At 36.4% G+C, this 17052-nt stretch overlaps 1 protein-coding gene across 1 annotated transcript in view; it reads right to left on the minus strand.

Moving 5' to 3' along the window:
• CFAP47 (cilia and flagella associated protein 47) overlaps positions 1-17052 on the minus strand; it is a 431188-nt gene that overhangs the window by 378742 nt on the left and 35394 nt on the right. The window contains exons 9-15 of the mRNA XM_023740562.1: positions 13223-13412; positions 11895-12108; positions 8739-8891; positions 7586-7772; positions 7207-7303; positions 3209-3425; positions 2657-2898 (exon numbers count right to left, since the gene is read on the minus strand). Coding sequence (XP_023596330.1) covers positions 2657-2898; positions 3209-3425; positions 7207-7303; positions 7586-7772; positions 8739-8891; positions 11895-12108; positions 13223-13412 — 1300 coding nt within the window. The remainder of the gene's footprint in view (positions 1-2656; positions 2899-3208; positions 3426-7206; positions 7304-7585; positions 7773-8738; positions 8892-11894; positions 12109-13222; positions 13413-17052) is intronic.

Consider the following 17052-nt stretch of genomic DNA (forward strand, 5'->3'; position numbering starts at 1 on the left):
TATTCATATTAGCTTAAAAATTTTAGAGAGAGCCATAAGATCAAATGTATTATCCAGGACACAAAACCAATATACCAGAATGGATATTTAAAAAAAAGAGCTTGGCAAAAAAGCCACTTTCTATCTATGCAAAGGTAAAAACAATGTAAAAGTATGTAATTATTATATGAATATTCTAAGCATCAAAAAATGACATAAGCAAATCCATGCAAATAATATAAATTATACAAAGTTTCTTCAATGCTATATAAAATGGATTTGAGTATCATTATCATTTGTATTCTAAATACAAATTCAAAAGTACTTAAAGATTAATGGTATTTTTCATACAAGTATTTTATTTGGAATTAAATGTCTTTGTTTCTTCATGCTTTGAGGATTAATTCTTTGATTAAAAAAAAAAGGTAAGCTCTATGGTGAGCAACCCAGAGAAAATAAAATAAATGCTAGAATTGCCTTTGTAAGAGTTCTAAAGACCATGAGAAACATAGCTGGTCCTCTGGTTTATAATACTGCAATTCCAATTATATTTTGTATAATTTAGGCATCATTATTGCCTTTCCATGGCCCCCACAAGGAAGCCCAGCCCATTCAGGCCTGGCTAAGATGGAGAAATCCAAGGAAAAGTGCCAGTGTGTGCTGTGCTTTTCAGACACTTCGGTGCACTATCACGTAGTTGATCAGAACCTATAGCTGGAATGTAGGGAACACAGCTACCACCATTTGATAACTACCTAAACAAACTGGAGAAGGGTTATATAGAATCTCTGAAATACACAGAAATCCTTTCTCCTTCTTCTCTGATGATTGTCTCAGCATTTCTCTAGATTCGGTACGACCTAGTATTATCAATAGTAATAATGAAAAAAAAAAAAAGCTTCGTCAAATGAACATGCTAAATATTAATGATCTTGAATGCTGAATAAATAATTTGTGATCTGGTATTGTGCTAAATCAATACAGGTTAATAAAATTATACATAGCTATGCCAGGGATCTCCAACCCTAATAAAGGGACAGTCCTGCTCTTCCACTTGCTGAATTTGTTAGCATCTCCGCTTATGCAGCCACGCTAAAATTAAGTGAACTTAAATTAATGATTAAGATTGTTTATACAGCTCCTTTTCACAAACAATTATATAGTTATATAAAAATCTTGACTTGGAAAAGACTGATATTCACAAGAAAATACATGTAAGGCAAGATGTCTACAAATAAGACTCCTCTGTCACCAGAATCATAGTCTATTTAGACCCCAAATAATGACTACTCCTAAATTAGAGATAAAGAGGTCAGGGTACCAGAGAATGGAGGGAAATAGAGAGAGGGGAGGAGGGAGCAAGGAATTGATAATGGGGATAAGTGACAAGACAAATGACAGGTTATTATTCTGAGGACACTTTCAGGATAAAAAAATCAAAATAGAATTAGAAAAATTCCATAATCAAATAGCTATCCATGTATTTGGCACCTACTCTTTGCCAGGCATTACAGAAGAGAGTTTCCCATATATCTAATTTTCACACCCACCACCACCACTACCAGTTGCCATTGAGTCAATTCCGATTCATGGCAACCCCATCCATATGTGTCAGAGTAGAACTGCATTCCATAGGGTTGTCAATGGCTGATTTTTCAGAAATGGATCACCTGGGCTTTCTTCTGAGGCACTTCTCAGTGGACTCAAACACCAACCTTTCAGTTAACAACTGAGCACATTAACTGTTTGTGCCACCCAGGGACTCTAATCTTCTCAGCACCCTTATAAAATATATTATTCTCTCCATGTTACAAGATGATGAAACTAATGTTTATAAAGTACTTTGCTCAAGATCACGAAGCTACTGAGAAGCTAAGATGAATTTTGGAATTAGGTCTGTCTGATTCCAGAGTTGCCTTCCTTCCACTCATATATAATTGGACTTCAGCTGATTATAAAGCACCACATGAGTACTGCAGATACAAAGATCCAGATCTTTCCATCTATCAGGAAAGACATGATAGTCACATAAAATGAAAGTGTCATATTGATCATTTAGCCTCTAACTTGCCATTTAAGTTTTTAAAAATGATCGCTAGTGTCTTCATGAAGACCTCAGAGCACACTACATTTACAGTTGCTGAATTTGACAGGCTGCTAGAGAAGTCACAGTTTAGCAGTTACTAAGGCTTAGTTTTAGAATGTGTACAGTATGTTGAATTATAGATTCCAGGGAATAACAGAAGCAAGGTTAAGAGTGTGGGTAACAAACATAAGGGACCATCAAAAACAGTAAATCTAAGATTGTTTTATGTTAATTAAATTTTTCTTATTTAAATGAAAGTTTTATTAAGTTCAGAATTTGATTTTTAATAACTGTATTGAGTATAAAGAATTTGTGGATCCTCCTAAAAGAATTCACAATATAATGAAATAGAAGCCACTCTGAATCATAACTTATCATCATTCTCAAACTAAAACTAAACAAAAAATCACTTTGTCCATCAGGATCCACATTTTCAAATCATATGTACTTAAAAATATATGTTCCTGATGACCGTATCTGATTTACTTCAATGTTCTCAGCACCTTTATATAGTACACACTCAATAAATGATTAACACCTGAATGAATGAATGAATAATGAATGTCTAAATCAAATAAAATAAACCATTACCTTTAGAAGGACGAATGGTAAACGCCGTCCCTCTTTCTTTGCTCACCGATTGCCATCTAAATTTGGAAAAATAATTCTGACGATTATACAACCTAACTGTCCCCCTGAAACATGTTTTCACCGTGAAACCATGTGGTCTCAATACTAGCTCATTAGAAGATAGTTCAAGCTTTACTGGCTGGACAACTGCCATCACTAGGATGTGCCCACCAGGTATCTTGTTCACAGTAAAGGTGAAAGACCTGTAACACAGCAAAAGCATCCAAAATTAACTGATTAAAGCTATTTTGCAATTATATAATTTTTACAGGTAAAAAAAGTCATATTGATTAATATCTGCAATTAGTTCATAGTATGCAACACTTCAAAAAATAATTATGAAATGTAATTAGACTACCACCAAAATATGAATCTATAAATACACACACACGTAGTTTCTATGTTTTGGGACCAAATACCATACATATTACAATTATTTGGGAACCAATAAATACATATGCTACTAAAGGACAACTGATTTCCAGCAAATAGAAATTAGAAAATAAATCCTACTTCCAAAATTTTCCAATGATGGGTGATTCGAATATCATTGAAATGTAAGTACTGGTTGTAGGTGGAATCACATATGAAAGCTGGTTGGTCTTCTGAAGTTCTTCCAAATTAACATCTAACTGGACCAAAACATGTATAGGTAGCATATTAATAATATGCAGTGGATGAGTACTTGTGGAGTTTACACAAACATCACCAAAGTTAAGGACCGAGGGCCCTGAAAGAATGAAAAATGAGTCATTAAGTTTAATGTAGGCAAATGTAACCATTTATTTTCAAGCTTTCATACTATATTTTGATCAATCAAGTTGTAAAAAACTGATACTTCAAAAAATATTGATCAGAATATCAGAAAGTATTACCAAAGATTTTTTAATCTAAATGATCATAATTTGATATTTGGAGATTATTTACTAAAATTCTATATAAATGCATTTTAATTATACAGATAATTATGTGGCAAAATTATGAATGGTCATTATAACTCATCTCAGCACATGAATTTGCATACTCTAAAGCTCCCTCTCCCCATCCACAAGAATTATTATGTCCAAAATCAAACAAACCAACCCGTTGCCATGGAGTTGACTCATGGCAACCATATGTGTTACAGATTAGAACTGAGCTCCATAGGGTTTTCTCACCAGGCCTTTCTTTTCTGGCACCAATGAGTGGGTTCAAACAGTCAACCTTTAGGTTAGTAGTTGAACACAAACCGTTTCTGCCACCCAGGGACCTTGTAAACTCAGACAGGGGCCCTGTCCCCATAGGGCCATTAGTAAAATACACAGGATACTAGGTGAAGAAAGGAGGGGAGAACGAGTTCCGGAGCTCTTAGGGCATTGAGTCTTATTTCCCATCCAGAATCAGCGGGTGGGGGACTCTGACTCCCTCTGCCAGCCCATCCCAACAGTTTTACTCACAGTCAGACTTAACTTTTGACATTTCCCATAGTCCTTACTGATCTACAATTTGACTACCAACTAGCCACCTCAAGTGACTGCCACCCAGGTATTTAATCACCTCCCCCTGCCTGGCCTTTGGATTTGCACCTCCTTGGACATCTCCTCTAGTCAAGATAACATCATAGTTGGTATTTAGAGTTTTGCATGCTGGTTTCTCCCTGGAGAGGGTCAGCCCATTCATCCCAGTTAATCATCCTCTGCCCACCTCTCCCTCACAGTCACCCCAATCCTGCCTAGAATAAAATGGAAACTTCTTCAGACCAGTATAGCCACTATTTATTTAACCCTAAGCATCTTTTGGGAGTCCCTGGGTGGTACAAACAGTTAACATGCTCAGCTGCTAACCAAAAGGTTGGAGGTTTGAGTCCATCCAGAGGCACCTTGGAAGAAAGGCCTGGCAATTTACTTCCAAAAAATCAACCATTGAAACCCTATGGAGCACATTTCTACTCTAACACACAGGGGGTCATCATGAGTTGGAGTCGATATGGCAACTGGTAATCATCCTTTAATAGGGTTGGTGAAAATGACCTAAAGAAGGAGATTGTGTAACATATTTGCAAGGCTAAGGAGGAACTGTTTCTTGTTTTCCTAACTCACGGTCAGCCCAGACGCCTCATACCTTCACTTCACACAAGTATCTGTCTCTGTTTAAACATATTTCTCAGAGACTCTAACAATATGGTATAAAATAGACCTGCCACAAAATACCCCATTATTCCCTATTCCCTTAACCTGCTTTATTTTTCTTCTTACTATATATTCCAGTGATACACAGAAACAAACAGGTTTGTTATCCCCACCCCTACCCCAGCTAAACATAATTTCTATGAGAGCAGGGATTTGGACTGTTTTTTTCACTGCCGTATCCCCAGCACCTAAAACTATGCCCAGTATATGGTGGGCATTCTATTAACACTTGTTGAATGACTGAATGGATAAAGGAATGGAAAGTTAAACATTAAGCATTTTCTAATGTAACATACTCACTGCATGGAAGAAGCGTTTTCACAAACACTTTCTTAGCAACGATTATGTGTGAGATCCTATTTTAAGAATTTTACCTGCATTATCCCACTCAGTTCTCGTGACTAACCTAAATCCCAAAAGCAAACCAGCTGACGTGGAGTGTATTTCAACTCATGGCGACCCCCATGTGTTTCAGGGTAGAACTGTTCCATAGAGTTATGCAATATTACCACTACCCATTTTACAGATGAAACAACTGAGGCTCACAGAAGTAAACGTTAATGTCATAGAGCTAGTAGGCTGCAGAATCAAAGACTCAAAAACAGAGCCTTTCTACTCTGTTATAAAACAAACATGCTAAGTCTGTTCATGCGTGTGCACACACACACACATATACAAACACCCAGAGGTCTAAGTCTCAAATCTCCACATTATGCTACACATAAACTGAATTTAACACAGATTAAATGAGATTATTATCTGGCAGTGTAGCATGTATGAAACTGAAGCAAAATCAGCAGAGGATCTTACAGAATTCAAGTTAAAATGTACAATTTTTTCTCCCACAGATATAAAGCTCTACCATATTTTAAAAGCCCCTGGGGTGGGAATTCCACAATGGCTGAGTGAGAAACTCTGCAAATCTTCTTCTCAGAAAGCAAAATATAAAACTGGACGAAATTGTCAAAAACAACCATTTAAACAATCTGGAAATTGACTAAAAGCACACAACAAACTGAGAAGCATTTATTTAAGAATATCTACTAACCCTCCATAAGAACAGTGGACGTCTGTAGAGTTTTAGCCAAGTGCTATTTTCATTGCCCATACCCACCTCTGTGGTGCAGAAGTGCTAGAGAGGTGGGGGGGGCTAACTTTAATTGGAGCAGAGGATGGAAAATTCCATTCCTGAGGGTATTGCAAAAAATAATAGTGAACTCAGTGGCAAAAATTCAGGGAAGGCCAGCATCATGATCTGAGGTCTCCATACTAGTCGGTGCAAGCAATACATTGGCAGAGGAGCCAGAAATTTAACAAGGAGATCTGGAGAACAATAAAGCCAAAGTAGGTCTTGATAAGATTATACCTATTTATTTGGAATGGCAAAGGACCCAGAATAGCTAAAGCAATCATAAAAAAGAAGAGAAAATTTGGAGGACTTACATTTACCAATCTCAAAACTTATTATAAAGCTACAGTAATCAAGACAGTGTAGAACTGTCATAAGGATAGACATACAGTTCAATGCAATAGAATTGAGCATCCAGAAATAAATCTTGACATATATTGCCAATTGATTTTTGACAACAATGCCAAGGCAACTCAAGTCAGTTCAGATTCATGGGGAACCACTAGCACGGCTATAGTCATAAAGACAGGCAATTACAGGTGTCGGTTAAAATGTGGAGAAATTGGAACCCTTAGACATTGCTGGTGGGATTTTAACTTGACACAGCCACTTTGGAAACATATGGCAGTTTCTTTAAAAGTTAAACATAAATTTACTATTACGATACAGCAATTCTGCACCTGGAAATCCAACAAAAAGAAATGAAAACATACGTTCACTCAAAGATTTTTATGTGAATGTTTGTAGCAGCACTGCTGATAATAATAGCCCATAACTGGATGTCCATCAACTAGTGAATGGATAAACAAAATGTGGTGTATCGATAAAGTGGGGTACTATTCAGATAGGAAGAGAAACAAAGTTTTGATACATGCTACTAGATGAATGAACTTCAAAAACATTATGCTAGGTAAAAAAAGCACAGAGACCACATAATTATGATTCCATTTATATGAAATGTCCACAATCAGCAAACTGATGGAGACAGAAAGTTGATTAATGGTTGTCTGGGGCTGAGGGTGAGATTAGAGAATGTGAACCTGAGGTGACGACAGTGTTCTAAAATATGACTGTGATAATGGTTACACAACTCTGTAAATTCACTAAAATTCATTCACTTGCATATTTTAAACTGGTGAAATTTATGAAATATAAATTATATCTCAATAAAGCTGTTAAAAAAAAGTCTGTAGTTGGTTTCTGTATATTCTTACCAACGATTACTTGATGAATTTGCTTTGGTGTCAAAATTAAGCTACAATCTTGTTTTTCTTGGGGCGTGGATGGTTCCGATTTAAGTCCTTTGAGAACCTGTGAAAAAACACAATTTTTCCCCAACGTTAATATTAATTGTTCAATATTAGCAAAGGCCGTTTTAAGAATTCTCGTGGCATAAACCAAACCATTGCTGTCGAGTCAATTCCGACTGATAGCAACCCTACAGAACACAGTGGAACTGCCCCATAGGGTTTCCAAGGCTGTAATCTTTATGGAAGCAGACTGCCACATCTTTCTCCCACGGAGCAGCTGGTAGGTTTGAACCGCCAACTTTTTGGCTAGCAGCAGAACACAAATGTAAAATAGTGCACTTGCCTTTTTTCTCAAGGATTCTGCTTCCTTGGATGCTATATTGCTGGTACTTAGCAATTTATCATTTTTGATCTGACATTCTGCTGAAGATGTCTCATCTTCTATGTCTGATTCTGAGAGTGACGGTGACTTGAGACCCGATGCTGGCTGTAAGCCTATGTTTAGATCATCAGCTGGATACCTGGATTCCCTATCAAAATAATAATGATAATAAACTGAGGTTAAATCTTATAGAAAACATGTCTGTAAATCTAAATATTCCCTGTAGCTCATGCTGTTGGTGCCCCACTCAGATCCAGTTAACCAGACTGGTACACTTATCTGCAGAAAATTGTTCTCTGCTCAGGGAAGCCCCTTCTCAAATATTTGATTCAGGAAGTTATGTCCACCCCTACCACACCCAGGGGTAGCTACCAGTCAGTGACAAATACGAAATACAAAAGACAGACCACTTTGGCTCAAGGCAAGAATAAGAACTATGTAGTATAATTTTTGATCCAGAGAACCTGGGGACTGTCCTGAGGGTAAACTTTATTTGAAACATATGCTTCCTCAGCTCCCTCCCCTGCCCTGTCCTGCTTCTCTTGTCCTGTAGGCATTTCTCCTGAGAGCACACTCTACAAAAATCTCATGCACTGGAATTCTTGTCTCAGGATCTGCTTCCAGGAAAACCCACCTAAGATATGTGCAAATCAGAACGTAACAAATAAAATTATTGTGGTTAGAGCAGTTCAATGTTTTGCTTATTTTGTGTATTAAAATGCTACTTAAATTGCTAAAAATAAAAAATTAAGAAGAAAAAAAAATACTGGCTCTGTAGGCACAATCAGTCTCAGAAGGCAGGATGGTGAAACTTAGCTTGCCTTACTTTGGACACATCATCAGGAAAAAACCAATCACTAAAAAAGGACATCATATTTGGTAAAGTAGAAGTTCAGCAAAAATGAAGAAAACCCTCCATGAGATGGGGTGACACAACAGCCTCAATAATAGGCTCAAACATATCAAAGATCATGGAATTGGCACAGGACCAGGCAATGTCTTCTTCTGTTATACATAAGGTTGCCATGAGTCTGAGCCAACTGGATGGTAACTAAGAACAACAGGCACAATTATCTGTTTCTTATTGTTTTATTGTTTGAAGAAGTGAATTTACCTCTCTGCTTGTTTCTGCAGGCGCACAGATCTTAAATATTTTATATATTTTTCATAGTAGTTTTGATGTACTCTCTTTTCTAATTCTTCAATTTTAGTATATGCAAAATCAGGATCCACATAGTTGTATCTTGGTATTTTTGTGAAAATTGTCCTAAAATATTAGCAAGCCATGTTAATATGTATATATACATATGACTTTGTTCTATCAGTATTTATTGCATGCCCTCTAGCAAGGCTCTAAACCAGGTGTTGGGCAGAGAATGGTGAACAGGGCAAACTCTAGTCCTTGTCTTCATGACATTTTTGAGTCTATAACTAGGGTGAGATCTAAATTTATCTTAATCTAAGCTGAGAAAAGGAGTCCGTGGGTGGCATAAATATTTAAGTGCTGAAAGGTTGGTTCTTGGAAACTATTCAGAGGCGCCTAGGAAGACAGGCCTCATGATCTGCTTCTGAAAGGTCACAACCTTGAAAACCCTATGGAACAGTTCTACTTTGCACACATGGAGCTGAAATAGACTCTCTGGCAAATAACAACAACATCAAAGCAGAGAAAAATTCCTTCTTCTTAAGGCCATGCAGATAGAATGATGCCTACCCTAAACTTACCCTTGGGGAATTAGTCAAACAAGTAACTTGGAGAGTTGTAGATGAGAGATGGAACTTCTGAGAATTAGATCTGAATTTGATTCATGTTTCCTAAAAATTAAGTCCTTTTAAATCTTTGTGATCAAAATTAGAAAAAAAAAATAGAATAATGAATCCCTTTGTTACACAATGTATGTGAAACAACCATTGACAATAAATGTTACAGGGAAATCAATCTATAAAGTAACTGCAAACTTCTTCATATCTCATATTCACTTATCTCTGTTCATCCCTTCCTTTCTACCCACTATGTATTTTCAATAAGAAAAAGTACAATTAGTCAAGCCGTCTGGCCTTGGTCTACTTTCATGTTCAGCAAATTTAGATAATCACTGAGATTCTCACCCTCAGTAATTCACTCATATGTATGAAACTATTAGTCTCAGAGTCAAATGAAATTTAATCTAATATTTCTCCCTTTAACAATTCCTCAATGCTTACAGTAAAACTGCTTTAACTAAGTTAAAGTCTTTCAAAAAGTCAGACAGTGAAAGAGAAATAAATGCTTTGTTATTCTAAGGTAGTTGTTGATATTTAAATTTTCCTTCATTCTCTGGGAGCCTTGACCACCTTTAGAATCTAGCAATATCTAAAGTTTATAATAAAGAAAAAGAGAGGGTAATGGAAAGAAGTAGTAAATGCCTTAAGTGACAAAAAGCTGGCTATTAATACATCTAAGTCGTTATCAGCTCTTTAAAGAATAAACATTAATAAATAATTTTGTAGCTTGGAGTAGTTGATTTTTTAAAAAAATATACAAAGTAAGACGGACAAAAATTCCTACATAAATAAAACATTTTTTCTTCACTGATTTATTCAATAATCATTTACTGAGTGCCTACTATATGCCTGACACTGTTCTAAGCAAAGAGCATACCTAAGGGAGCATAAAGTAGACAAAACTTCCTATCTTATTTTCTTCTCCAAAAATTAAACAGGTAAAATGCATTAAAAATAAGATAGCAATTACAATTACCAACAATTTGACATGCTATAAAATTTCATTAATTAAAGTTACTAAATGGTAGCTAAAAAAGTACTGGATTAAACATTGCCTTTTTATTTTCACAGAAAAGAGTTCATTGAGTTAAATTGGAAATGCTCAGCCTTCTTCAAAAAAAAAAAAAGAATTCTGACATTTTTTAGGCCATGTAACTAATATCACTTTAGACAGAAATAAAATGTGAATATTGAATTATTATCCTCACAGAGACATATTTGTATAAGCATAAGAAAGAGCTGAAAAAGATAAATTGAAAAATTGTTTTTAGTAGTTATCTCTGCAGGGTGGGATGTGGTGCAATGAGCCAAGTGAAGGAATAAGTTTTCCATTCTTATGCTATATACTTATTTAACACGTAGTCTGGGTGATTTTTACATTTGTGCATTTTGTTTTGTTTTGGTACTTGTTGAATAAAAGAGAGACAGAAAGAGATAGAGAAAGCAAGCCTGTTGCGGACAGAATTGTAAAATAAAATAATAAGACTGACTACTAAAAAAACAGAATTTTTCCATTGTGGATAATAAAATAATTATGGCTTAAAAATCAAGTGATATTGTAGAAAATGATTCACCAAAGGGAAAGAGGCAAGCAGAGAAAGCCTGGGGCCATTACCAAATCTAGACAGTCTACTAGGAGCATAAGTGGTAGGCTGCTAACCAAAATGTCAGCCATTTGAACCCACCACCCACTCTATGGGAGAAAAGACCTGGTGATCTGCTCCAGTAAAGATTACAGCCTAGGAAACCCTACTCCTGTAGAGTCACTACGAGTCGGAATCCACTCGACTGGCACACAACAACAACTAGTAGCATACAAGCAGGCAGAAAAGAAATTCATTTCCATTTCTGATGTGTAAGAACCATCCCTGGCATTAAGACCCAGATAAAAGTGTCAGGATGCCTGGGTCACTTTTCCCTAACCACTGGCAATGTAGTCATTTCTTTGAGACTTGGATAAATTAAAATAGAAGTTTAACACCACTATGGGTCTTTATCGGGGAAGGGTGGTTAGTTCAATTTGGGAAAAGTTATTAGAAATGTGTCTTTGCAAGGGGTGGAACAAAGATGATAATGATGGTGATGATGATAATGATGATGATGACAAAGATGATGATTGGCTTTTCACAATTTTAAATGTGTGTGTGTGTTTTAGAAAGATAAATCCATACTTAATGAACATAACTACACTGAGGATTTGCTATGTTTTCAAAAGTGGTTTTTCCATCATTCTTCTATAATTGTCTACAGCATGTTTTAAAAAGCATCTGGTAAAATATTCACTTCCTAGCAAGTACTCAATACAGATGAAGAGAGGTTAGATAAAGCAAATAAAAGATCTTCAACAACCATCTATCTTCATTTAAAAATGTGAGAAAATAAAACTTTATTATTATTATTATTATTACCATCATCAGTTTGCTAAAGTAGATCTGATGAGACTTCTGCATATCATGTCGGTCATTACATCTTTCAAAGTTTTGGATTTTTAACTATTGTACATTACCTGAAATGTTTGTCCTGTTCTCCAGGCCTGATACTTGCAGCTCGATCATTGGGAAAGGCTATCAGTGCGTCCTTCACTGTCTCTTTTTTTGCTTGATGACTGTGAATGCATGCCTTGGCTGATTGAAGCATTGCTACAGGTGCATAGTCTTTGCACTTCGCAAAATCTTTGACCACAAACTGTCCTGTTGGATTACTGACCAATGGTGATATACCTTTTAAAGAACAGAATATTAAGCTTATATAAAGCTTTTTGAAGTTCCGTTTCCCACCAATATCCATGAATTAATTAGTACAATAGACCATTGGTTCTAACTTAAATGCTTAGCTCCAAAACAAGCACATACATTGATAAAATACAAAGGCTTCATTTAATAAACAGCTCTACATAAAACAGAGTTCTTATAACTTAGCTACATAATGCATGCATATATAAATTACTTGGTGACTTGAAGAATTAGGTTGGCCATGTGAAACTGAGATTTTTGTAGGTTAAGAAGAGATGAATTTCAGCAATTTCATATGGCTCAACGTATAAAAGATAATTGAGGATGAGATGAAACAGCAAAAGCAAGAAAAAGGAAACACTGAGCTTCTATTTATAAGGATGGAAAATTTGGCAATGGATATTGGTGATGGCTGCACAACATGATCAATGTAAATTGGTGTCACTGATTTGTACACGTGAAAAATGTTGAATTGGCAAATGTTCTGTTATCTATATTTTTACAACAATTTTAAAAAAGTGGTATATTATAAAACTATACTATAGACACAAAAAAATAGAAAGAATAAAACAAAAAAGAATTACAGTATTTCATTACTTTTATAGTTAACTAAACCAGTGCAGAGGAGCCCTGGTGGCGGAATGGTTAAGAGCTCGGCTGCTAACCAAAAGGTCAGTGGTTTGAGTCCACCAGTGGCTCTGTAGGAGAAAAGACCTGGCAATCTGCTCCAATAAAGATTACAACCTAGGAAACTCTATGGGACAGTTCAACTCTGTCATATGGGGTTGCTATGAGTCAGAATCAACTCCACGGCACACAACAACAACAGACAGATACTATTCAAAGTGTGATATTTAGAATGTCAACGTCAGCTTCTTCTGGAAACTTGTTAGAAATGTTATTGGGCCCCACCACAGACCTACTTAATCACCAATGCTGAGATGTGGGCCAACAATCCGTATTTTAACAGGTTTTCCAGGTGATTTTAATGTGAGAATCACTGTATGATATTGGATTTACTATATTAACATATATTAATATTAATTAATATATTAAGACAACCCTATATTAACAAAAATAGTGAGCATCCACAATAGCATACCAGGATTAATTTTCATCACAACTTTCTTGATGGAAGGTTTGCAGACACTGTTGAAATCTAAACATATACGATGAAATGGTTTCATTGATAAAGACTGCAAATTTTCATCTGCCACTAAACCAATAATCTCTATTACTTGCTTCACTTTAAAGGTTCCAACTTGATGTGGAATAAATGAACACATCACATTCTAAAAGAAGAAGAGGCAAAATAACCAGTATAATATTGTTAGGAAAAACAAACAAATTCAAAATAACTGTTTATAAAATTTCAAGGAAAGCTACATTATCATGGAGATAAAGTGTTTTAGAAAGAGTACATACAGCACTGACTTTTATAATACTCTGGATTGGAAAATTATTTAAGAAAAATTAAGAACAATGGCACTAAAACATTTCCAGAAAGGTGGAGTAAGGCACTCCAAAAATCTACTTCTCTATAAAAGTAAAGATAACACTAGCAAAAACTGTCAAAATTAACTTTTTCAAATATTTATAAATTAACTAAACGCTTACAAAAATCTGAGTATTTACTTAAGAAAAATTGGCTGAACTCTATAAGAACAGTGAACTTTGTGATGTTTTAATATGCTTTAATCCCATCTGAAGGTGCCCTCGTGGTGCAATGGTTAAGTACTTGGCTGCTAACCTAAAGGTTGGTGGTTCAAATCCACCCAGCAACTCCGCGGGAAAAGGCCTGGTGATGTGTTCCTGTAAAGATTACCACCTAGAAAACCCTATGGGGCAGTTCTACTCTGTCACATGGGCCACTACGAGACAGAATCGGCTCAGCTGTACCTAACAACAACAACACCATCTGCCTCTCCCCAGCTCTGCAATACCCTTGAAAAACAAGTCTTTCAATTATGGTAGCTGTGAAAACCATTAGTCTAGCAGCCAATGGAGGAGGCAGAATAGGTTTAGAGTTCTCCACAAGCCCCATCCCCAGAGAATTACTCCCCTTTGTGCCGTCTGGCAACTAGCTGAAAAACTCATTTTGAAGGCTTGTTTTTATCTGACCTGATTCAGAGGTCACTGTGTGAACAGCCCTCTCTCCAGAGTTTCCTTAAAAAAAAAAAAGTCAGCAGTAATTGTTGGCCATCAAAGCAACCTGAGGCAAAATTACCAGTTGGGGCTAGCAAGAAGTCAAAAAAAAAAAAAAAAAAAAAAAACTAGGGAACAAGATATCCATAGGGTAACTTGAAAAGTCTGCATAATCCCGGGAATCCAGATGGCCACACACATGTGCAGGACAGTGTACATACCCAAGAAAAACCTGAGAAGGCTGTAACCTATCACCTCTGGCTGACACCGAGGTTCTGTGCCAAGAGGGATTGAAGGTTAGGCAGAGTTATAAGGCCTGGTGAACTGCTTCCATAAAGAGTACAACAAGGAAAATCTGTGGACCTCAGTTCTACTCTGTAACACATGGGATCACCACTGAGTCAGAATTGATGGCAACGGGTTTGGTTTAATACCCTCGTACTGAGATGTCCCGTCATTCCCCATGGTATATGTTCTCCTTCATTTCAATAAGTAATAAACACAATTCATTCAACTGCAGGTGTGCCCCTCTGGTCTTAGGCTGGAGGCCATTAACAGGAGGAAAGCAAAAACTAATGACTAAAGACAGAATCAGATACAATCTGTTACTTATGGGACACTCAATGTAGTGTATGTCATAAACAAAGTTGCCTTCTGACTTTTACTTCCACAAAATCACTAGGATTTAGAAGCTGTGGTAAAATGGATTATCGTTCCCAATTCTTTAATCCCTTCCTGTTACGTAAATATACATATCCCTGTCCCTTACCATATGAATTTATAGTACCTCCACTAAAGTATATTTCCCTTCCAAATTGATGCTGGGGTGGCCATTCTACTTTCTCTGGCCTGTGAAATTTTAGCAGACATAATATGAGCAGAGGCTAAATGTGTTCCTGTGATTTGTATAAGACCTTCGTCCTCCAGTGATTCACCATGAGAAGTATATGCTTTGAGTAGCAGCTAGTCCTAGAATAAGACAATTGGAGCTGACTTGAAGGCAACCTAGAGACCAGATTTACTGATCCCAGCCAAGTCCAGCAGAGCCATAGCTAATCTGTATATTTATAAGAAAGAAAAATAAAAAGTTTCTTGTTTTAAGCAACTGAGATTTTTGAGGTTGTTGTTAGGCAGAATTATTACAGCAATCACTGACTAATTTAGTCATGTCTTATAGTCTAGATATATTTTTTAAATAGTTTTTTGTTTTAATGTCCTCCTCCCTCCCTTTTCTCAAACTTCCTCTTTCTGATTTTCCCATTCCCTTCAATGTCTACAACATTTGCATCATAACTGAAGTTCAAAACATTCAAGTCATCCTTGACTCATCTCTTTCTCTCTGTTTCCATTCAACTAGATGGCAAATACTAAGTATATTGTAGGATTCTGTTTCCAAGATCTTCGTCTCAATATTCAAGTCCCTTTGCTGGATGCTGTGGAGAATACAAAGTATGTAAGACATGATCTTTATTCTCCAAAATTACATATTGGTGAGAACTAATGATTGTGCCAAAGAACACTAATCCCTTTATATGTTCTCCCCCCAAAAAAATATATAGAAAAGGGGTAAAGACATTAAAAAAAATTATTTACATCCCTCCGTTCGAGGTTTACAATGTATATTAGCATATGAAGGGTTCTGAGAAGTCCTGTGATTAAAAAAAAAATCTTTTTCTAGTTTTAATTACATATTTCTCAAGCTTATTCAAACATATTGTACTTTTTGCACAGAACACTCATTGCGATCACAACTAATTCCTACTGTAGCAGACCATTTTGGTACTCCACTCAGATATCCTCAGATCTTTTTTTCTGTCTTTTTGTGCCCGTTCCTCCTTCTGTGTGCTTTCACTTCTAACACCTAACACTGGTAGTTCTTTTGAGGACAGTCCTTGGGCAACGGGAGCCATTTTTATCTACATAAGCAGATACTTAGAAGTGCCTAGGAGCTTTTATCTCCCACTTTCCAGTGTCATTAACCAATGCCCCTCAGGTAAGCCGCACACACACACACACACACACACACACACAAAACAAACCCGATGCCATCAAGCTGATTCTGACTCATGGCAACATCATGTGTTACAGAGTAGAACTGCTCCACAGGGTTTTCTTGGCTGTAATCTTTCTGGAAGCACATCTGCAGGCCATTCTTCTACAGTGCCACTGGATGAGTTTGAGCTGCCAATCTTTAGGTTAGTAGATGAGCAAAAATCATTTGTGTTGCCAAGGTACCTTAGACTCTTAGGTAAGGGAATATGAAAGACCAACTCCTTTGCCTCAGGTCTGAACACCTCTGAGCTGTAACTCATATGCCACAGTTCTCTTGTAAGATCCAGCTGAAATACAGCCCTCCGTGGGCCTTTTGTCTGAGAATGCACACTTTTTTGGTTTCTTCCTCTTCCCTTCCCTGTTTATCCACTCCCTTACCAATATCCCCTGGGAGCATTTCCTTACTAAATAACTTACACATGAATAATCATCTTAGGGTTTGAATTTGGGAAACCCAACCTAAAACAGCAACCCACAATGAAATTCTTCAATCCATCTAAGACATTTCTGTCAATTATTTTTTTATTCCCTGCTGAGGCCCTTTCAGGATGGGAAATTACTGTAGCCTAAGAGAGAAAGTTCCACTATCAAAGAGCTCTCATATTAACACATTTTCCATATTTTTCTTAAACTGAGCCAACTTTCTTCTCCCTACAACTTTTATTGGTATGGATCATTTTATTTTTCCTTTTAATTTGACTGCTACCACTTTATTCCAGGCCTTTTTTTTTTTTT

Source organism: Trichechus manatus, unplaced genomic scaffold (genome assembly GCF_000243295.1).
Source record: "Trichechus manatus latirostris isolate Lorelei unplaced genomic scaffold, TriManLat1.0 scaffold00159, whole genome shotgun sequence".
Taxonomy (NCBI): Eukaryota; Metazoa; Chordata; class Mammalia; order Sirenia; family Trichechidae; genus Trichechus; species Trichechus manatus.